At 48.1% G+C, this 23,512-nt stretch overlaps 2 protein-coding genes across 3 annotated transcripts; one reads left to right on the top strand and one right to left on the bottom strand.

The window, feature by feature from the left end:
- The first annotated feature begins 7,179 nt into the window (after positions 1-7,179).
- Positions 7,180-13,416, top strand: SLC22A7 (solute carrier family 22 member 7). The gene is made up of 10 exons (XM_090282455.1): positions 7,180-7,602; positions 8,243-8,346; positions 8,478-8,632; positions 8,750-8,918; positions 9,883-10,006; positions 10,283-10,392; positions 10,812-11,026; positions 11,193-11,301; positions 12,016-12,222; positions 12,592-13,416. Exons 1-10 carry the CDS (start codon positions 7,210-7,212, stop codon positions 12,644-12,646), a joined length of 1,641 nt encoding a protein of 546 aa, XP_090138581.1. The 5' UTR covers positions 7,180-7,209; the 3' UTR covers positions 12,647-13,416.
- Positions 13,305-16,562, bottom strand: CRIP3 (cysteine rich protein 3). 2 transcript variants are annotated; one of them, XM_090282456.1, is made up of 8 exons: positions 16,214-16,562; positions 15,856-15,950; positions 15,404-15,461; positions 15,175-15,306; positions 14,306-14,377; positions 14,087-14,181; positions 13,930-13,987; positions 13,305-13,755 (listed from the first exon to the last, which is right to left on the bottom strand). In XM_090282456.1, exons 1-8 carry the CDS (start codon positions 16,254-16,256, stop codon positions 13,694-13,696), a joined length of 615 nt encoding a protein of 204 aa, XP_090138582.1. In that variant the 5' UTR covers positions 16,257-16,562; the 3' UTR covers positions 13,305-13,693. The 2 variants fall into 2 exon arrangements, with proteins under 2 accessions (XP_090138582.1, XP_090138583.1); XM_090282457.1 differs by lacking the exon at positions 13,930-13,987 and having other exon boundaries at positions 13,689-13,755; positions 16,214-16,377.
- Positions 16,563-23,512: the final 6,950 nt, after the last annotated feature.

Raw genomic sequence — 23,512 nt, forward strand, 5'->3', positions numbered from 1 at the left:
AAAGCAAACGTTCAGATGTAATCTAAATGTCTGTTCTTTGGGGCTGATTAATAGAGTGTGGTCTCCCATACGATGGGGGCCCCACCATGGGGTAATGTGAGGCTCTCCAGCGAAGGAGGTGGCTCTTTGTAGACACTTCTGGACTGGTCTCTGAGATGAAGACTAGGCAAAGAGCTGTGTGTACAGTACACCTGTTTAGAGGAGTTAGAGGTCTCAAGTTGCTTCTGGGAAGAAAGCTGGGGGAAAGGAGGCTTTTTGTAGGTACTTGCTGTATCTTTTGCGTTTTGAACCCTCAGTTCACAAAGTGTAAATCTTTCATCCAGGCAATATGTAAACAATTTCTCTCCCAGGGCAGGTTCCTGGCCCTGCCTGGGATCAGACGTAAAGGAGCCCAGGCTCCAAAGTCTTGTTCTCCCTCTGAGAACACAGTTCAGACTCAGCTCTAACAACCCAGAACCGGTGTGACCATCTTCCATTCCCCGCAGTGGCCTCCTGGAAACCCCTTTCTTCCGACGTGGACCAGGGAGCTCTGATTCATCAGCCTTCAGTGGGGCATTCACATACTTTCACCTTCTTCCTGGTCTAAAAATGTCAAAAGTGGGTCATGTTCACAGTAAAAAGGCAAATAATAAAATCATGTAAAAAACACAAAACCCCGTATCTATGACTATCATCATATAGAGATAATATATTCACAGAGCTGTGCAACCATCACCACAATCAGTTTTAGAACATTTTTCTCACCCCAGAAAGAAACTCCATCTCCATTAGCAGTCACTCCCATTTCCCCCAACCTCTCCAGTCCTAAGCAACCATTAATCTACTACTTTATATCTCTATATAGATTTTGTATTTTGGGCATTTCATATAATTGGAATCACACAATATGTGGTTCTTTGTGACTGCCTCCTTTCACTTAGCATGTTTTCAAGGATCGTCCATATTGTAGAATTTGTCGGTAGTACTTTATTCCTTTCTGTGGCTGAATAACATTCCACTGTATGGATAGACCACATTTTGTTTATCCATTCATCTTGGACTTTGGGTTTTTTTCTACCTGCTGGCTATTATGAATAATGCTGTAATGAACATTTGTTTACAAGTGTTTGTGTGAACATACATTTTCATTTCTCTTGGATACATATTCTGTGAAAATACCCAAAATAGAATTGCAGGATCCTATGGTAACTTTATGTTTACTAACTTGAGAAATTACCAAACTTTTTCACAATGGCTACACCACTTTACATTCCCACCAGTAATGTATGAAGATCCTTATATTCTTTCTTTAAATTATTTTTTATTGGTTATGCTGTTATAGTTGTCCTTATTTTTCACTATTTGCCCCCCTCCACCCAGCAACCCGACACCTTCAGGCAATTCCCCCACCACTGTTCATGTCCATGGGTCATGTAAGTTCTTTGGCTACTCCTTTTCCTATACCATACTTTACATCCTCATTGCTATTCTGTAACTACCTATTTGTACTTCTTTTAAAAAAAGTTTTAAAAAGATTTTATTTATTTATTTTTAGAGAGAGGGGAAGGGAGGGAGAAAGAGAGGGAGAGAAACATCAATATGTGGTTGCCTCTCACACACTCCCAACTGGGGACCTAGTCTGAAATCCAGGTATGTGTCTTGGCTGAGAATTGAACCAGTGACCCTTTGGTTTGCAGGCTGGCACTCAATCCCCTGAGCCACACCAACCAGGGCTTTTCACACTTCTTAATCCCCCCACCTCTTCACCCCTTCTACCACATCCCCCCTTCTGGCAACCATCAATTTTCTTAAATAAGACCCTTTAACATTTCATATAATAATGGTTTGGTGATGATGAACTCCTTTATTTTTTCATGTCTGGGAAGCTCTTTATCTGCCCTTCAATTCTAAATGATAGTTTTGATGGGTAGAGCAATCCTGGCTATAGGTGTCTGCTTTTCATGACTTTGAATATTTCTTGCTGATCCCTTCTAGCCTGCAAAGTTTCTTTTTGAGAAATCAACTGACAGTCTTATGGGAACTTCTCTGTAGGTAACTAACTTCTTTTCTCTTGCTGCTTTTAAGAATCTCTCTTAATTTTTAACCTTTGGCATTTTAATTATGATGTGTCTTGGTGTGGGACTCTTTGTATCTATCTTGTTAGGGACTCTCTGTGCTTCCTGGACTTGCATGTCTACTTCCTTCACCAAATTAGGGAAGTTTCCTTTCATTGTTTTTTCAAATAGATTTCCAATTTCTTGCTCTTCCTCTTCTCCTTCTGGCACCCCTATGATGCAAATGTTGCACCCCTTGAATATTCCAGAATCTATTTAACCATCTACATGTTGATTTTTCATTAAAATTTTCCCCAACATTTCACTACTTCAAATAGTATCAAAATTAATATCCTTGCTTACTTCTCCAGGTCTAATTCTAGGGGAAATCTCAAGAATAATCAAATAGATAAAAAATGGTATCTTATTTTATTTTAAATTTCTTTTATTATTATTCAGAATGAATGAATAAAATAATTATATAAATCACTCATTCATTATCTTGCATTCCTTTAATCCTTCATTAAGGATTACTTCAATATTCATTCAACTACTTCTGCAGGCTATTGCTGAGCCCCACATGTACCAGAAGCTACCAGTCATAGGGCACTATTAGGAATTGAGACAACTCACAGTGAGCTGTGAAGGAGGTGGGTGTAAATTAACTATCAATTTATATGTACTGTGTGCACTGATACATGAGGCTCAGGCAGAGACTGGGAGCTTCAGGGAAGGCCTTCAGATCAATATGACTTAGACTGAATTTTGGAAGACAAACAAGAGTTAACTAGATAAAGAGGAGAGGATATTCTTGCAGAGGGAGCATCATGGGCAAAGAAGGTGTGAAGCTATAAGAACTGCTTCAGGTTCAGTGTCGTGGTCACAGGTATGAATCAGGGAGCAGAGAGGGCAGTGAAGGGGACAGGACTAGGCTTTGGGCAAGGGAATAACTTTAGAGGGTTGCAGAGAACCCCTGCTCACCTGCTCCTCCGGGAGCCTGAGACCTGCCAGGCATTCTCACTTCCCAAGGCCCAATCAGGGCCTGTCTTATGCTCCACATGTAGGACCTGCCCAGCTCCTGGCTGACCTCTTCCCTACTTCCTCAGAAAGAAAGTTCTTTTCTGTTCTGTGGCCAATAGAGCTCTGAGGACAGGGGCACAGAGGAATAAGTGGTTTGAGCAAGGTTGCTCAGCCAGGGGCTAGATAGGGACTATAAGATCAGAGACATTGGAGAGGCTTTTGTTAATAGGGAGGAAAGGCCCCTTGGGGACACCTTGGAGAAAAGAGACCAAGGTGAGAGTGTGGAGCCTGTCATGTCTCTGATCATCAGATGCTGGGGCCTGCTGAGATGTTCCTGTTGGTTAATCAGGAGTCAAGACCAGGACAAAAGCAGAGACTAACTCAATATTGAAGGATGGTCAGAATGACCCTCTAAGTCCTCAGTAGGTGCAGGAGCCTGATCACTGTCCACGGTGACGAGGTGATGGGGGTGGAGAGTTAGCATGGTTATGGGAATTTGGCTATAGGTCAGAAGGAAATGTGATATGAGCTCGTTTTCATCAGCTCCATGTGGCATCATCTGCATTCCTTATTCCATATACCATTAAACCCAAAGTGGTGTAACATCACACGTGACCACCACCATCAAATGTATCACAACCATCACCTCTATCTCCCTTACCCACCTCTAACACTATCACACACCATTACCAGCATTCATCACTCAAATCAGATACCCTTCTCCCAAACTAAGCTCCATCACCACCATCACCACCACCATTTATCACCATCACCACCAGCACCACCACCATTTATTACCATCACCACCACCACCACCATTTATCACCATCACCATCACCACCACCATTTATCACGATCACCACCATCACCACCAGCACCACCATCCCTAGCCCCATACCCTTCATCCTTACTCCAATCACCCCCATCACCATGAATTTCTACCATCAATATTCCCACCTCCATCACTACTATACCATCTCATCATCATACTTACCACTACAGTTGACTCCATCATTACCACCATCACCAATGTAGGAAATGATTACATGGGTTATAGCAATAGTTAATGATCAATGAAGCCCCAACTATGATGAGGAGGTCAGCTGAGGTCACTCAATGCAGAGAGGGGGAAAAGAGTAGGAAGTCCTAAAGTATCAGAAGTCCTTATTGCAAAACAATCCCAAATAGGAAATTGTTTATCTTAGGAGCTTATTCTTCCCCAAATCCTCCAACAGTTCTAGTAATAATTTCAACTAAGGTGAAATTATTTTTCCAGTACACAAGGCTCCTTCCCACCTGGTCTCGTATAAATGAAGATCTCCTCAATCTTGCCTCTGAGCTCAGGTTTGAATTTCCAGGTTGGAGGAGGATGGGGAGAATTAAAAATATAATTAAAACCAGTCCTTAATTGGTGATTCAGAGCTGATCTACCCTCTGTGTAGACTCTCGGCATTTCATACCTTGCTGTCCAGCTCCATCGTCTGCCTCCACATATAATGGTCATTGTCACCACCACTCCTGGTGACATCAGAGAGGAGAGCTGCCATGTGGGCAGGGAATGAGATGAAGCCAGGGGTACAGTTAATGCCAAATTACTCTCTGTTGAAGGGGGCTGCAGATTTAGATCTGGGTTTCACAGGCATCAATGCAAAGAGGGAGAGGTGACCACTATATGACTAGCAGTCTTTTCTCACATTAAGGCAGGAGAGAAATACCCACTGTGTAAACACAGACACCACAGCCAATGGCCAGGCTTGGCCTCGCTGGCTGTTGTCTCTAACTGTGGGAAAACCTCAGTGTATTCCCCTGTGGAGCCATTGGATGGACCATGGAAATGAAATGGCAACAAAACTTAGCTCTCAGGAGCTGCAAAGTGTTGTGGTGTTTTATATTTTTATATAAATAATGATTATATAGTATTAAATGAGGGAGGAACCAAAAGCTTGGGAATCGCATGTGAGTGAGAGCCAAGGGGCAGAAGTTGTCTCACCCGAGCTGGGCATCCACCAGGTGATTAAGAGGGAGGTCAATGCTGCTCGAGGGATTGCTCTGAGGTGTGAGGTGCCAACAGGCTGGTGTGTTTTGGGAACTGGAGGGAAAAGGACATGGTGGGGAGGGGCCAGAGACAGGGTGGAGAGGAGGAGCCAGTCTTGGGGGTCATAAGGGCTAAGCTAGGGAGTTAGAATTTCATTCTCTGGCAGTGGGAGCTGAGGAAAGGTTTTATCTATATCTATCTATCTATCTACTTAGTTATTTTAAAAATCTGTTTATTTATTTTAGAGAGACAGGAAGGGGGGAGGAGAGAAAGCAAGAGAGAAATATTGATGCGAGAAACATCAACTGGTTGCCTCCCACATGCACCCTGACTAGGGATTGAACTTGCAATGTAGGTATGTGCCCTGACTGGGGATTGAAACCATGACCTTTTGGTGTATGGGATGGTGCTCCAACCATCTGAGACACATAAGCCAGGGCTGGTTAAGGGTTTTAAACAGAGACTGTCACCTGTCACATTTGTTCTAAAATGTTCATTGTGGCGGATGTGTGGAGAGCGGGTTGAAAGGGATGAGACTAGAAGAAGGTTTGTACAGCTTGTTTTAACCCTCCTGCTAGAGCGTATGCTCACTGAGGGCAGGGATTGTGTCTGAGACACCTTTGTACCCCACCAAGTGCTTAGGTTGCACTAGAGACTCAACAAATATCTCTTATCTATTATCACCTCCTGTCACCACCTCCAAATCACTGCCATCACCCCCAAGCCTATTAGCACACCATGAACACACGCCATGACTGGTTTAGCTCTTTTCCCAGAGCTCTTTGAGGGAGCCCAGCTGAGTCCAGACTGGAACATCTCCAGCTCAGGAGCTGAGGTCAAAGTCCCGGGCCAGAGTCCGGGGTCCTGGTCCCCTCTGCAGTTCTGCTGCTGAGTCACTGTGTGACTCCAACAAGCCACACATCCCATTTCCTTATCTGTTCAAAGTGGTGGGCTAGATTAAATTAGTCATTTTCAATTTTTTAAAAAACTTGGGCCCTTTTGGAGCTAATTTGCTTAGAAATCTGGAGACCTTGGAACACAATTTGACAACCTCCCAGCTCTGCCAATCTGGTGTTTGGAAAATCAGATTTAAAAAACTTGACATTGCTGGTTTCTGCTGTGCTTTTGTGGCAGGGGCATGAGTGAGAATTTACTGGGGAAGATCAGACAACTCCTGAGGGTTAGGCATTGCAGGTACCTATGGCAGGACCTTGGCAAACCCTCTCCTTCCCTACCTGCCCCCTCAGGGATAATCTAGGAACCTTCTGAAAATAAGGGTGGGGCAGGCAGTAGGGACTGTGTGTATGGGAAGAGCCCTTGAGTGAAGAAGTGGGAGGATGATGAGTCTAGGATCCCCAGACTGGCCAGTCTTCCCAGAGTGGTTCCAGGTGTGTCTCAGGCCAGGGCATAAGCTCCAGGTGGGGGCATAAATCTGGCAGGGTACAGCCTGCAAACCTAAAGGTTGCCGGTTTGATTCCTGGTCAGGGCACAAGTCTGGGTTGCGGTCCCCAGTTGGGGGCGAGTGAGAGGCAAACCAGTCAATGTATGTCTCCCCCTTGATGTTTCTCTCCCTGACTTTCTCTCTTTGAAATAAATAAATCACAGGGTACAGAGAGTCCTCGTGGCTCAGCAGTAGGAACCCTTTACTTGGTTTTGGATCCTGGGTAGCCAGCCAGACTGTGTGGGTTTCATAGGACAAAGGGCATCCAAGGAGAGCAGGAATCATGCCCAGGAGATTCTTCCTCTCAGGGACCTTTGGAGCCTTGATGATCAAAGGGAAAAGGGCTCATCTCCCCCACCCCCATGGCAGCCTGAGGCTTCCCCACCTAGTCCCGGAGCACCAATATGTAAGTCCTAGAGCTATGGAGTCAGTGACCTCTGAATGGATGGCAGCCCCTTCCTCACAGGCACTGGGCTACACAGGCAGGGATCCCTGGAGACCTGGGTGGCCAGGAAAGGCCCAGTTTTGGGCCAGCCACTGAGGGCTGGGATGTGGCTGCAGGTTCCCTGCTCGTCAGTTTGTTTGCTCCCGCCTCCAGAGTCCAAGGGTCCAAGTGGTGGGTAAACTGAGCTGGTACTACAGAGGGAGTCCACATTGGGGACAGTTAGTGGGCGGGTGGCATGGGATTTGAGGAGTTGCTAGACCAGGTGGGCGGCTTTGGGCCCTTCCAACTTCGGAATGTGGCCCTGCTGGCCCTGCCCCGCATACTGATGCCCATGCACTTCCTCCTGCCCATATTCCTGGCTGCTGTGCCTGCCCACCGTTGTGCCCTGCCTGACATCCCTGTCAACCTCAGCCACCAGGACACATGGCTGGAAGCCTACCTTCCCCAGGAGCCCGATGGCACGCTCAGCTCCTGCCTCCGCTTCACCTACCCCCAGGCTCTCCCCAACACTACGCTGTGGGAAGAAGGGCAGAATCGTGGGGAGCTGCAGGGTGAGACCGCCACAGTGCCGTGCCCTCAGGGCTGGGAGTACGACCACTCAGAGTTCTCCTCCACCATTGCAACTGAGGTACCCGAGCCAGGAGGATGGGGGGCACGTGAGCGGATGGATCTGCCACCACCTTGGGGGGTTACTATGTGGGCATTAGACACATTACTTTACTTTTTAGTCTCAGTTTACCCATCTGTAGGTGAGGTTTATAATTTAAAGCACAGAGCTTGTAGTAAGGAACCCATACATGGAAGCTACTAATGTTCATTGGGAGTGATCCAGGCAGGGAAGGGCTAAGGAGGCTCCAGGGAGTCGGGGCTGAGAATTGAGAAGGGTCTTCCTGCAGTTAGAGGTGGAGAAACAATAGAGGCCTCCTTTTCTTCCTTCCTCTTTTGGGCCCCAGGACTGGGATTTACATAATCCTTCTGGAGGTGCGTGCTGGTTGGGGCAGAGGGCAGAATCTCTCCTGGGAAGCACAGGACTCCTGTTGTCAGGTCAAGGCCCTCCATGGGAAGAAACTGTAGCTGCAGGATTGGGGAGAGGCAAAGTCTCCCAGCCCCCAAGCTGAAGTGAACAGTTGGAGTTTTATTATCTGACATGGAAGTACCAGGATGGCACGGTTGAACTCAGAAGGCCCCAGGGTCTGGAGAGGAGGGGTTGGTACCAGCTGGAGAGGGGCCTGTGCCCATGGGAGACCCCTCCTTGCCTGACCCTGCAGTGGGACCTGGTGTGTGAGCAGAAAGGCCTGAACAGAGCCACTTCCACCTTCTTCTTCGCCGGAGTGCTGGTGGGGGCTGTGATCTTCGGATACCTGTCTGACAGGTGGGGTGAGGTGGGAGGGCCAATAAGGGAATGGGGTGGAAACCTTCTCCCACTAGCTGGGATCTGGGCCTAGTCTACCTGTCTTGGGACCTCCCCTCTAAGGGAGCTAACCCTGTGTGACGCCGGCGCAGGTTTGGGCGGCGCCGCCTGCTGCTTGTGGCCTATGTGAGCACCCTGGTGATGGGCCTGGCATCTGCAGCCTCCGTCAGCTACAGCATGTTTGCAGTAATCCGCACCCTCACTGGCACAGCCCTGGCTGGCTTCACCATCATCGTGATGCCACTGGGTGAGGCAGGCAAAGAATGGGCAGGGCCCAGAGGGATGGAGGGAGGCCATTGTCAAGGGTGAGACTGAGCCCATCTGTCCCTGGTTAACTGTCTTCCTGTTTCCGGCTGTGGCCCAGAACTGGAGTGGCTGGACGTGGAACACCGCACTGTGGCAGGTGTCCTGAGCAGCACCTTCTGGACAGGGGGCACGATGCTGCTGGCACTGGCCGGGTACCTGATACGGGACTGGCGATGGCTGCTGCTGGCTGTCACCCTGCCTTGTGTTCCAGGCATCCTCAGCCTTTGGTGAGGCCTGTGGGCAGCTGGGGAGTGGGAGATACAGGAAGCCAGAGACAGTATTAATCAGAGACTGAGATTCAAAGGCAAAGAGACAGAGACAAAGAGAAAAAGAAACAGTCAGTGACCAACAGAGAGAGACAGAGACAGAGGCCAATACATGAGATGCAGAAAAACACAGAACAAAATACAGAGACGGAGCCAGTGAGACGTAGTGAGACAGAGACCAGGACTGAAAGCTTCAGAGGGACAGACAGAGATGGACACAGGAGAGACATGAGAGACAGAGTCCAGCACAAACTGAGGCTGGTGCCCTGGAGGTCTGGGCATAAGGACAGGGCCAGCACAGAGGTAGGAAGCCCAAGTAGGAGGGTGCAGACCCGGACAGGGTGGGCATTTCATTGCCTTCTCCAAATGACCCGGCTCTCCTTTCTCCTATGACCTCCTGTACCATGTGGGAAAAGTGGGTGACTCTTCCTCGGGGCTGAGGTCTTGGGGGTGAGATCAATTCAGTTGAGCAAAAAAGGGACTCCCAGGCTATGGAGAACCCAGGCCTGGGCAAAGAAGTATAGAAAAAGGTGGCTTTTAAATTTGGCCTTAAAGAATGAATAAAAGTTCATCAAATGCCTGGTTGTTGTGGCTCAGTGACTCGAGCGCTGGCCTGTGAACCAGAAGGTCGCGGGTTCCATTCCTGATTGTGGGTTGGGTCCCCAGTTCAGGCGTGTGAGGGGCAACCAATCGATGAGAGGCAACCCATCCATGTTTCTCTTGCACATTAATGTTTCTCTCCCTCTCTTTCTCCCTCCCTTCCCCTCTCTCTAAATAAATAAATAAAATATATATTTTTTAAAAAGTTCATCAGGTGAGGAAGGTTGGGAAGAAGATGGTCCAGGCTGAGGGGACAGCCTGTGGTGTGCCCAGGAGGAAGACATGTCTTAGGGTGCTGACTGAAGGGCCTCCTACTGTCCCCCAGGTGGGTGCCCGAGTCTGCACGCTGGCTCCTGACCCAGGGCCGTTTGGAGGAGGCACATAGGTACCTGCTCTGCTGTGCCAGGCTCAATGGGCGGCCTGTGGGTGAGGACAGCCTGAGCCTGGAGGTGAGGCTGAACGTGTGTGTGCATGGCCTGTGCCAAGTACCCGCTTCCTGGGGCCCACTGTGTGCACTGGAAAAGCTCCCTGCTTGAGTGTAGGGTTCTCCTCCCACGATGTCCTCTGGTGGGCCACACCCTTGACTTCGCCTATCCTACTCAGCTCCCACATGCATCCCTCCCCTCGGATGCAGGAAGGAGGAGTAGAGACCCAGAGAGAGCAATGTGCCTTGCTAAGGCCACACAACCAACTCCATGTCTTAAACTCTCCTCCCCCTCCACCAGGAGCTGAGCAAAGTGGCAGCTGCAGAGCGGGTGGTCCGGAGACCTTCATACCTAGACCTGTTCCGGACACCACGGCTCCGGCACATCTCGCTGTGCTGCATAGTGGTGTGGTGAGGAGGGAGCTGGCCTGGGCCTGGCCAGCTGGGGGTGAGTGGAGGGAGGGGCCAACGTCAGGATGATGCTGAGTGTTACAGGAAGCTGGACAAGTGAACTGCAACTGAGGAGGGCAGGGATGGGGGTAGAGGTGGAGGGGTGGAAGGGATGAGGCTATGGAAGGTAAGATGGAGCAGCCATCACAGACACGGGGGTTCAGATTCAGGCTCTGCCACTTCCTTATTGTGAGACCTTGGACAGGTGTCCCTTCTGTAAAATGGACGCTAGTTCCTACCTCACAGGGTTGCTATGAAGATTAGGCAAAGGCGCTTTGGCCACTAGGCGGAGGTGGCGGTCACTCTAAAAGGCCAAGGCTCCCAGAGAGGACAAGGTGGGTGGAAAAGAAGCCCCTGAGTGGCATCGCGACCCCTCTCAGGTTTGCGGTGAACTTCTCCTATTATGGCCTGAGCCTGGACTTGTCGGGGCTGGGGCTGAACGTGTACCAGACGCAGCTGCTGTTCGGGGCCGTGGAGCTGCCCTCCAAGCTGCTGGTCTACCTGTCCGTGCGCCACGCAGGACGCCGCCTTACAATCGCAGGAGCGCTGCTGGGTAGCGCCCTCGCCTTCGGCTTCAGGCTTCTGGTGACCTCCGGTAGGCCTGGCACTGGGGCCCTGCCCGTTCTCGGAGGCCCCGCCTCCTGGCCAAGAAACCCCGCCCTCCCCCGGAGCCTCGACTCAAGGCCAATTAAGTTCCGCCCCCTCTCGGGAGACTCTGCTTCCGACCCAGGGAGCTTCACTGCCTGAACCTTTTCCTCCAGACATGGGGTCCTGGAGCACCGCCCTGGCGGTGATAGGGAAAGGTTTTTCTGAAGCTGCCTTCACCACTGCGTACCTGTTTACCTCGGAGTTGTACCCTACTGTGCTCAGGTGAGGGGAACCTGAGTCCCAGGCAAGCCTGGGGAGAGAGTTTGTTGGTCTCATCTTTACCAACACCCCCACATACAACACTCTGCACCCCAATCCCCCTCACCTAGTCCTTGCACTGCACTCGGAATACAGAGTTAATCAGACCCTGTTTGCCTCAGTCTGGGAGAAGGTGGGGACATTTTATCTTCTTTAGGAAGTGACCCCGAGCAAGGTCAGAAAACTTCTCTGGGCCTCCTTTAAAAGAAAATAGTGACAAAAAGCCCTGTCTGCCCATCCCATCCCATCCTATCCCCCACAGCCCAGACAGAGCTGCTCTTGGGAGTTGTCTCCAGACATAAGGTCTGGGGCCCTTTCAACTAGCTATTGGCAGGTGAAGAGGAGACTTGTAGGCAGCTGGGTGTGATTAGAAAGCCTTGCACCTTCCCCAACAACATTGCAGAGTCTATTATGAGCTGCTGACCCTCTTCCTCATCCCCTCCCTGCTGGTTTCTTTTCCTTCAGTGATACCTGACTGATACTCTGTCCGAATGGGGGCTCCTGGCCAGGGGGTAGGTGGGAAGACCACCTGAAAGAAGCCCCAGATTTCTTAGTTGTCTGGGGGGAAGAGGGTACCAGAGGGATACCCCCCACCAGCCCTGGGTGGGGGGAGCTCCATGAAGCATTACCCCAAGTAGCTGTGAGCACCAACCCCCTCCCCCACCCTTTCTCTTACAGACAGACAGGGATGGGGCTGACTGCACTGGTGGGCCGGCTGGGGGGCTCTTTGGCCCCACTGGCAGCCTTGCTGGATGGAGTATGGCTGTCACTGCCCAAGCTCACTTATGGGGGTGTTGCCCTGCTGGCTGCCTGCACTGCCCTCCTGCTGCCAGAGACAAGGAAGGCACAGCTGCCAGAGACCATCCAAGACGTGGAGAGGAAGAGGTGTGTGCACATGCATGTGGGTATGAGTGCTCAGATACCCGACACCTTAGGTAGGATTCAGAGGAAGACATGTCTGCATGTGTGTATCTGGCACATGTGTACGAAAGTGAGCACAGGTGCATGACCTGAAGTATGTCAACTGTGTGTATAAAATCAAACATGAGTCCATATGTGTGTGTGTGCACATAAATACCCAAGACTGTCCATGGAGAGGGGATGTGTACAGCCATGTGTGGGAGTCACTTGTGAGAGTACACGTGTTTATATACCAGGAATTGGGGAATCCCTAGGCCAGTACCGATGCGGCAGGCTGGGGTGGTAGGCTCAGGGGCTAAACCCCACCACTACTCATGATTCCTTCCTTCCCAGTGCCCCAACCAGCCTTCAGGAGGAACAGATGCCCATGAAGCAGGTCCACGACTGAGTGGCTTAAGGAGCAGGCCTTCCACACAAGTTCTGCATCAGGGGCTGGGAGAGCAAAGGCCCTGTGACCAGAACTGGGGTCATAGAGCCACCTTCTCAAGGATGGATTTGCTCTCTGTGCCCCTCTCTGTGCTCATCCAGCTTCTAGCAATAGAGTGACTTCCCAGAATGCAGTGGGCTACTGGAGAATTCTGGCACCTCTCTCATAACTGTGGGGATTCTGTTAATAAAGGTGCCTCTGGGTTGGGGCAGCAGCATGGAGCTGCTGGACAAGCCCTGGATGGGAAGCCACTGAGTCTGGTGTTGGCTTCTGATCTCAGCTTTGCCACTGATTTGCTGTGTGACCTTGGACACGTGGCTCTCCCTTTTTGGGCCTCAGACTGTTTATCTATCAAATGGATAATGAAGCCTCTTAACAGACCTCACCAAGGATCTATCTGTTGTCATGCTCAGTGAGATGCAGAATAAGGTGCTTCTTCTAGAGATGGTGCTAAAGAAGGGATGGTCCTGTGATGACCTCTGGTACCAGCAGGGCTGTGGGCATGCTGTCCATTGTGTGGTGGTCGGGGCTGCCCAATGCCAGGGCCAGGGGACCTGGAGAACAGAGCTCTTTGCTCCATGGCTGGCACTTTGCAGGGTAATGCATCCCCCACCCCAACACTCTCCACCCTCCAACCCACTGTCTAAGCCTCATGTCCAAAGAAGAGCTGAAGGCATGGGAGCCAACATTTTATTGGAGAAGCCAGAATAAACACAAGTTTTATATGAGTACCTTGAAGTTATATAATTTGCTGGGGAAAGGAATTGGGAAGGCCAGGGGCCACCTTTCAAAATGGGGTGGCCCAATTCCCCTGAGCACATAGGAATGGGAAAGGTATGAGTTGGCAGAGAAAGTCTAGACTTTTTGGTCTACCGTGGAGCTGAGGCCCAAGCTGCCAGAATCCCACTTCCCTCTACCTCCATGGGACTGAAGAATTCTGTAGCTCCCATTGGACCATGGAGGGGATAGTTGGAGGCCCAAGTTAGGGTGACCTCTCCTGTGAGCATCTTATTCGGATTTTATCTCCACGGGGTCATAGATGTAGCAGCCCACATCTCCAATGTTCACACCTGAGGAAGAGAGCCCCATCACCAAGGGCCTTGGGGAAAGGGGGTACTGGGCAGAGGGCTAGAGGGAATTGGGAAGGATCCGGGGTATGTCTGACTACAGGAGAAGTGGTCCACACATCCCCACAGACCCACATGCCATACTTTAGGCCCAGCGTCTAGGGTGGAGCTGCCCACCTTTGGGGCCAAACAGGTAGCCGTAGCAGGGGATGTGGCAGTAGGGGACGCCGTCATGCTGGGACACAGAGAGAAAGAGAGCCCTCTCAGCTTGGCCATTTTCCTATCTCCAGCCTCTCTCCTCCCAACAATAACCACCCATCCCTTCCTTGCTCACCTCAGCATGACTCCCAGGAGTCAGAGTCTTCCGGCAGCGCTGGCACCTCAGACAGGGTCGGTGCCAATTTCTGCCCAAAGACATCACCTTCTCAGCTGGTGGTGGAGAGAGGTAGTAACCCTAGGGGCAGGGCAGGGAGGCCCACCTGCCCTGCACCATCTCCCTGCCCTTTGATGCCCACCTTCCACTCCCCTCTACCCGCTTTCCCTTGTCACTTACCGAAATAGACAGGTTCTTCACAGCCAGGGCACAGTGAGGTCTCCCCAGTGAATGTCTTCTTGTGCAGAAGGCCTTTAAGGAGAAGAGGCCCTGGCTAGGGCTGAGGTGGGGGCCAGGCCTAAGTAGGGTCCTCTAGCACCGGCCTACATATGACACTGTCCTCTTCCAAAAGCCATGCTCGCCCCAGAGCCTCCCACTCAGGAGGCCTTCAGGATGCTTCCTCAGACAGAGCTGAGTCCCCTCTGACCCCACCTCCTGTCCCATCCCTATCTGCAAGAGGGACCACCTGCTTCCTTCTCATCCTCCCAGGGGCTCAGATGCCCACCAGCCCAACCCTGTCAGCAACTCAATCCTCAGGAAACCTGAACTGACACAGGAGCCGGCCAGGGCAGGGGTGTCGGGTGTTGGGGAGCACGGTGTCATTGCCCACTGCAGGGCATGGAAGAAATGAGCAGGGCAGGGGGAGAGGGAGAAGAATGCGAGGGGCTGGCCCTGTCTCAGTGACTCCTCATTCCTGAGTCGTTCCTTCCATGGCCTTGGCCTGGGAGAGGCCTGGGTTCCGGGCCAGCTTTGCCTCTGATTAGTTGTGACTACACAAGGTCACTTGCCCTCTCTGGACCTCAGTTTCCTCACCTGTAAAATGGGGGTGGTAATACCATCCACCCACTTTACCTCTGAACTCAGCAGCTGGCATGAGGGAACATAAGAAAAGGGGTCACAGATAATGGAAGGTTTTGCCACAAAGTTGTAGAATGTGAGGCAGAGGACTACGTGAGAGACTGCCCCCTGGTGCCGCCCCCCCCCCCCCCCCCCCGTTCCAGCCAGGGAAGGCTCAGGAGGACGGGTAGCGGGGGCCCAGCCTCACTTACTTTTCTTGCCCTGGGAGAGGCCAGTCCTGGGCCTTGGGGGGTTGAAGCTGCTGGGGCCGAGGGGAGTGGTTTTGGCAGGGGTGGGAATGGGGGAGTTGTAGAGGTAGGAGCCCACACCACCAATGTTCACCCCTGCAGAGAGAAGAGGGGAGTCAGGCTTGAATCTCCAGCTCCCTTGCCACAGGGAGGGTTTCTGCTACCCTCTGCCTTCTTCCTGGCTGGTACTTACCCCTGGGTCCAAAGAGAGCCCCATAGCATGGCCTGTGGCAATACGGCCTCCCTTTGTGCTAGGCACAAGCAGAGGAAAGGGGGTTGCTCAGGGCCAAGGGGGCCTCTCCTGTGCCCCACAGGCCTTCCCCCCAAACAGGCTGCCAGGTGTGTCTGTCCACTGGCCTGGGCTGGTGGGACTGGGAGGGGACAGGATGGGCTGGCATGCCAGAATTGCCACTGTGGTCAGGGAGAAAGGGCAAGAGCAGGTCAGGAAGCACTGTTGCTGCCCTCTCCTCCCAGTCTAATGGCATGGAGTCCACCAGCAAAACTCTGGGTCCCCAAATCCTGGCTGGTGTGGGACCCACCTATAAGTGGTGGTCTTGGGAGTTGGCTACTGAGATTGTCTTTGGTGAGCCTCCAGGGCCACCACGGGGCTGGTGCCTGGGGGACAGTGACAGACATAGGTCTCACCTCTGCATGCCCTCCTGGGGACAGGACACTGTGGCAGTGCTCACATTTCAGGCAGAATGGGTGCCAGTTCTTGCCCAGGGAGCTCACCTTCTCCGCTGTGGGGAACAAGGTGGAACCGGGGCTTCAGGGGAACCAAGCCCAGCAGTGGGCGCCCTTCTTTCCTCCCTCAGCCCCACCCTGCTTCCCGGAGACCATGGGGAGTGTCTCCAGGAGGGCAGCTCCTTCCCGCCAGCGTGCCATGCCCCAGAGGTGGAAGGGGGAGTCTGGGATCACACCCTTCGCCAGCTCCTCGTGTCCTCCGGGGACCCAGCGACTCACACTAGCACAGCCTTCTCCCCCTCCTCACCCCGGGTCTCACCGAAGAAAACGGGTTGCTGGCAGCGTGGGCAGGTCCAACTCATGGCTCCGCTCAGGGCACCCGGCTCCGGACACAGTGGGCACCTCTCAGGGACTCCGTTCCGCCCCCTCTGCTGGCTCCACCCATGGCTCAGCTTCGAGCCTCATTGGGCTGAATCCGCTGCTCCTCGAAGCCCATTAGCCTCCAGAAGTTTAGCCCTACTCCACCTGGGGGACGCAGGTGACTTCGCAGTTATTTCCAAACACTAAAGCCTCTGATTTTTGGAGAGGTGAAAAGGTCCTGAAGCCAGACTGGGAGAGGAGGGCGCAATGAAGACAGCCTGGCTTGGTACCGAGAGGGAAAATGCCTAGAGTGGTAGACGCCACGAAAGTACTATTATTTCAAAGCCAAAGTGAGGGTTTAGGCATTCTTTAAAATGCTTTAATTCCACCTTGGCAGTCTTGCATATGGTTGAGAGCAACAGAATCTGGAGCCCATCTCTGCTACTTACTCTTTGGCTTCAGGCAAATTGCTTAACCTTCCTCTGCCTCTGTTCCCTACAATGCATATGATGATAATTCTCTACCTCATAGGATTGTTGTGAGAATTAGATAAGTTAATACATGGCAGGGTGCTCAAACAGCACTTGGAATATAAATGCTATAAAAGCAACAGCTATCATCATGAACTTGAGACCCTTAGTTTGGAAGCCTCGAAGTGTGGTCTGCAAACAATGGTTTGCTTGTAAAATTATAATGCTTATTAAATTTAAATTATAATTTAGACAGCAATTACATATCCCTAATTTAGTTTAAGATGTCTTAATATGTATTAAAAGTAGCTCAGCAGTGCTTCAAAGGACACTTCAAGAATTGAAACCACTGCCCTGGCTGGTGTGGTTCAGTAGACTGAGGGCCAGTCTGTGAACCAAAAGGTCACCGGTTTGATTCCCAGTCAGGGCGCATGCCTAGGCTGCAGGCCAGGTCCCCAGTTGGGGGCGTGTGAGAGGCAACTGAGAGATGTATCACTTGCACATCGATGTTTTTCTCCCTCTCTTTCTCCCTCCCCTCCTCTCTCTAAAAGTAAATAAATAAACCTTTAAAAAAAATCAAAACCCACAAAATGGGAGAAAAACATTTTATACATGTATCTGATAAGGGTCTAGTAATCCAAATATATAAAAGAACGTTACAACTCAATAGTAAAAAGACAACCCAATTAAAAGAAAATGAGCAAAGAATTTGAATAGATATTTTTCCAAAGAAGATACACAAATAGCCAACAAGCACATGAAAAGATGCTCAACATCATTAGTCATTAGGGAAGTGAAAACCAGTACCAGAATGAGATCCTATTTTACACCTATTAGAATGACTAGAATTTTAAAAAGTGAGTAATAACAAATGTTAGTGAGGATGTGGCAAAATTGGATCCCTCATACACTGTTGGTGGGAATATAAACTACTACAGCCCTTTGAAAAGAGTCTGGCAATTCCTTAAGAAGTCAAATATAGAGTTACCATACGACCCAGCAATTGCATTCCTAGGTATATACCTAAGAGAAATGGAGCGTTTGCTTCCATAAAAACATTAAAACTTGTACATGAATGTTCATAGTACTTCTATTCACAATAGCTAAAAGGTGGAAACAACCCAACTGACAAACAAAATGTGTTATAACCATAAGGGAATGCCATTCAGGTGTAAAAAGAAACAAAGCACTGATACATGCTGTTAACATGAACAATAAAAACATTAAGTGAAGGAAGCCAGACACATACCACCACATATTTTATGATTCCATTTATAGGAAATGTCTAGAATAGGAAAATCTATGAAAACAGAGAGTTTGGCTGGTTGCTTGGGGTTTGGGGGAGAGGCAACTGGGAGTATCTGCTAATGGGTATGAGGTCTCTTTACAAGAAGAGGAAAATGATCTGGAATTAGATAGTGGTGATAATTGCACAACCTCATAAATACACTAAAAAAATCAACGAATTATACCCTGAAGATAGTGAACTTTATGGTATGTGGATATCTCAATAATGTCTCAGTATAATATCTCAATAATAATGATGTGATAATAATAATGCATGAAGTGAACTACTTAAAAAAAAAAAAGCTAGCCCAACAAATAAGGGACAGAAGAGGGAGTTGGTTACCTTGTGCCCCAGCAGAGTAGACAACCCCTTGATGAAGTATCATGGTGAAATGAAGATTTTTCTGGAGTAAGTTCCTCTGTTTTCTGAAGCCAGGGCTGCAGTGCTGTGCCCTGCTGGGTGCAAGAAATCCTGTTTGTGTCTGGAATCCAACACCCTCTGAGCTTCAGTCTCCTCAACTGGGCAGTGGGGATGGGACTGGTGTCTATGAACTTTCACTCAACATTCCTGTTTCCCTCATTTGTCCTCACCAGTACTTCTGCTCATAACCACACTTGTTTTATCCTCCTCATTGATTTCTAAACGTGGAAGGCTTGAACACTGTGAAAGAAACTTTTCTACACTTGCTCATTATTTGTTTCTTGTTTTGCGGAATATTTCAAGATCCTTAGATTTATAACTGTTCCTTGAGGGGCTTCTTCTTTTTTTTTTTTAAACAAACTTGAAAATTAAAACAGTTTTAGTCTCCACTGATATTTTACTACTCTCAGGTTTCTGTCTCTCATTTGTTTCTTCTTGAAGGCAGCAGCTGGAGGTTCACTGCCTTTGCTCTCTGTGGCGCAGAGAGGTTGGGAGGACTTAATTTTTGTATTTATTCTCAGATTTGCTGCCTCCTTTAAGAAGGACTAGCTTCATCTGCCCAAGGATCTATCCTCAGCATTTCCAGGGAACATCATATAATCTTTTTCTAAGACTCTCTAGTTTTTTCTGCTTTGGATCACATTGTATGCATGCCTCAGCCTCTTAGACAGGCCATCTTAATCCTAGCGACAAGCACAGGGCCCCGCGAGAAGAAACAGGCATCGAAGTGTGAATACCATGCTGCTTCCACACAACTTACAATGTCAGTGGGGCAAATGCTCTACTGCTACTCATCTTCTGTGGCCTTCTTGTATTGTGTGGCCATAACAATAGTATGCCTCATCTCTTCTATTTCACTTAAGAAAAAGTAGTTGTGTGTGGCTCCTCCTCTCCAAATATTTGACATCTATTTGCAGGTACAGTAAATCAAATATTCTTCTCTACTTCCTTGTCTGGTTTCCATTATTCTGACTCTTTAGAGGCTTTGTAAAGACTGCTAATAGGGAAAATAACATTTCTTGTAGGTATGCATTTGCACTTACTGATAATGGCTATTTTGAATACTTTGTGTGATTAAAGCCTCTAAAATGATGTTTTATAACAAATATCACAAATGAATAAGTCTAGCTGAGTGTAGGCACAGTAGCTCCCTTTATCCGGAGGGGCTTTGGTCCAAGACCCCCAATGGATGCCTGAAACCACAGAGAGTGAGAACTGAATCCTATATATTTCATGTTTTTCCCTATACATAATTGCCTATGATAAAGTTTAATTTATAAATTAGACACAGTAAGAGATCAACAATAACAAATAATAAAATAGAACAATTGTAACAATGGAAGCAAAATAAGGATTACTTGATCACAAGCACTGTGATACAGCAACAGAGATGGCTACTAAGTGACTAACAGACTGTATCATATACAGCATAGATAGGCTGGAGAAAGGGATGGTTTACATCCCAGGAGGGATGAAGTGGGACTACATGAAATTTCATTACACTACTCAGAATAGTGCACAACTTAACACTTAAGAATTGTTTGTTTCTGGAATTTTCCATTTAGTATTTCAGACTGCTGTGGCTGACTGCAGGTAACTGAAACTGCAGAATGTGAAACTGCGGATAAGGGGGACTACTGTATCACCTACTCAATTGTCAGGGTACAGTTTGCGTCATCCCTTAAAAGAAGGCAGTCCCCTCCTTCAAAAGATGTCTGTTCCCTTGGCATCCCCCACCCCCTCCTTTTTCCTTTGCAGATCTCTGTCACATAGTCTGTAATGTTATATTACATTTATTTACTTGTCTAGCCCTGGCTGGTTTAGCTCAGTGGATTGAGCGTCGGCCTGCGAGCTAAGTGTCGCTGGTTCGATCTTCCAGTCAGGGCACATCAGAGAAGGAAAACTCTGACTCCAAAAAACCTCCGCTGCCTTGCGGCATACCTCTTCAGGGGAAAGGCTAAGGGAGTAAACCCTGACAGAAAATCCGGAGCCGGAGTCCCTAAGGCGGTTTGACGTTGTAGTCAACACCGGCAACTCCTGCGGCGCACCTGAACCCAAGCTGTATCGACTCCGTCTTTCCCTTGGGCCCTTCAGCTGCGAAGAGAGGGGGGGTCTGCTGCATGGGCAACAGCAGACCCTCCATATTACCCTGCCCAGGCTCTGTAGCTTCAGCGTCATCACAAGATGTCGATTCAACACGGGAGGAGACAGATACCATGTCACTCCCGAGTCGGACTGCACAGCCATTCTCGGCGGTGCAGATAGACTCTTAAGAAGCTACACCATCGTCTCTCGAGACGGACGGCTGCCGACGACGATTTACTTGTCTGAGTTTCTTCAATTGATAGGATTGACTGACTTATCTGTGTATTTATAGCACTGTTGTTTCACCAATTGTACAGTACAGTAGCTTGGAGAAGTTAATACATTTATTCAATATCATATAGATGCAAGCATTCTAATTCTAGAGCTCATTCTCTTTCTGCTCTATGCTACTAAGCATGGTTTCTGCTAAGCTGGCCATGTGTTTCAATCTGAAAGGGTACTTATACCCTTGCCTGTGCAGCATGTCTATACCTAAAGATAAGAGGGTCTATCCTGGTAAATAATGGGTTGAAATGCAAGAGGCAGGGACATTTCATTAAAACTTTTCCATGGCTTCTTAGTGCCCTCAAGATAAAGGATTCTCCACCTTTCCAGTCTTCTAACCATTTCTCCTGTTGCATCAACACACCCTCACCCCCACCACCACACTAAATGAGCTGCCCATGCTCTTTCCTGCCTCAGGGCCTTTGCAAATGCTCTTTTCTGAAAACTTGCTTCCTCACTATCTTCACCTCACTAATTCCTACCTGACCTACAGCTTCTACTCACCAACTCAGTAACAGGCTATAGGCCCCAGGCACTCTCTCATTTAGCATCTTGTGCTGGAGCATAGAGGGAGTATAATCTATGACAGGTGTTTTTTTCCTGACTGAATGTTGAAGCAAATGTGGAAAAAATGGCAAACAGAGACCCATGATAAGGCTAGATTTGTAGCTTAGTGGAAGAGTCAAATAAGTCTGCTGACTCCCTGCCCCCCATCCCCAATCTAGGCTTGGTCTGTCCCTTAGTCTAAAAGCTTCATGAGGGCAGGGACCAGGACTGCTTTGCCAACCACTGTGTATGCTTCTGGTGCCTGGCTCAGTCTTCGGAACATTCTGTTGTGTAAAATTCAGGATAACATTTTAGAAAAAAAAAGACTAGAAAATAATATATAAGAAATGAATCTAAGACAAGTAATGCAATTAAAAATGGGCAAAGGGTTTGGATAGTTATCCAAAGAAGATATTAAAACGGCCAATAAACACATGAAAGGATGCTCAACATCATTAGCCATTAATGCAAATCAAAACCATAAAGAGATACCATTTCACACCCACTAGGATGGCTATAAGAAGAAAAAAAAAAACCATAAAACAATAAGTACTGGAAAATATGTGGAGAAAATAAAACACACATTTCTGGTAGGAATGTAAAGTGGTGCAACTGCTATGGAAACAATTTGATAAAAAACGTCCATATTACCCAAAGCAATCTATAGAGTCAATGCAATTCCTATCAAGATACCAATGGCATATTTCACAGAACTAGAACAAATATTCCAAATATGTATCTGGAACCACTAAAGACCCTAAATGGCCACAGTAATCTTGAAAAAGAAGAACAAAGTTGGAGTATCATGCTATCTGATATCAAACTATACTATAGGGCCATAGTAATCCAAACAGCCTGGTACTGGCATAAAAACAGATATATAGATCAACATAACAGAATAGAGAGCCCAGAAATAAACCCATGCCATTATACTCAATTAATATTTGATAAAGGAGGCAAAAGCATACAATAGCATAAAGATAGTTGGAAAAATTGGACAGATATGTGCAAAAAAATGAAACTAGACCACTTTCTTACACCATACACAGGAATAAATTTAAAATGGTTAAAGATTTAAACGTTAGACTCAAAACTATAAAAACTCTAGAAGAGAACATAGGTAGTAAAATCTTGGACATTTCTTATAGCAATATTTTTTCTAATATATCTCCTTGGGCAAGGGAGGCAAAAGAAAAAAATAAACAAATAGGACTAAACTAAAAAGATTTTGCACACCAAAGGAAACCATCAATAAAATGAAAAAAAAAAAGACAACACACTGAATGGGAGGACATACTTGCCAACATATCTGATGAAGGATTAATATCCAAAATTTGTAAAGAACTTATGAAACTCAACACCAAAAAAACAAACAAACAATCCAATTAAAAAGTGGGCAAAGGACCTGAATAGACATTTCTCCAAAGAGGATATACATAAGACCAATAGACATGAAAAGATGCTCAATATGACTAATATTAGAGATATGCAAATTAAAGTCACAGTGAGATACCACTTCACACTTCTCAGAATGACTACCACCAATAAATTAACAACAAGTGTTGGTGACAACATGGAGAAAAGGAAATCTCGTGTACTGTTGGTGGAAATGCAGACTGGTGTAGCCACTGTGAAAAGCAATATGGAGTTAGTCATACTTTGGTATTGTCAGCTTCAGAACTCATCAAATCCTGTACTCATCTTATTTTGACTAGAAAAAAATGTTTCAACACTTGGTGCTTGCTTGGGACTTGTCGCACTTGCACGATGCCTCCCTGCAAGAGACAATGCTTCAGCATTCAGTACACATTGGTTTTGGCACTCATCATGCGTTCCAGAATGAATTAACAACAAATACCAAGGTGCTACTGTACTTCAAAAAATTAAAGATGGAAGTGCCTTATGACCCAGCAATTACACTTCTGGGAATTTATCCAAGGAAACTGGAAACACTAATTCAAAAGAATATATGCACCCCTATATTCATTGCAGTGTTATTTACAGTAGCGAAAATTTGGAAGCAGCCCAAGTGTCCATCAGTAGATGAGTGGATAAAAAAGCTGTTGTAATTTACACAACAGAATACTACTCAGCCATAAAGAAGAGGGAAATCTCACCCTTCGCAACAGCATGTGTGGACTTGGATAGCATTATGCTAAGATAA

Source organism: Furipterus horrens, unplaced genomic scaffold (genome assembly GCF_987537825.1).
Source record: "Furipterus horrens unplaced genomic scaffold, mFurHor1.1.pri manual_scaffold_6, whole genome shotgun sequence".
Lineage (NCBI taxonomy): Eukaryota > Metazoa > Chordata > Mammalia > Chiroptera > Furipteridae > Furipterus > Furipterus horrens.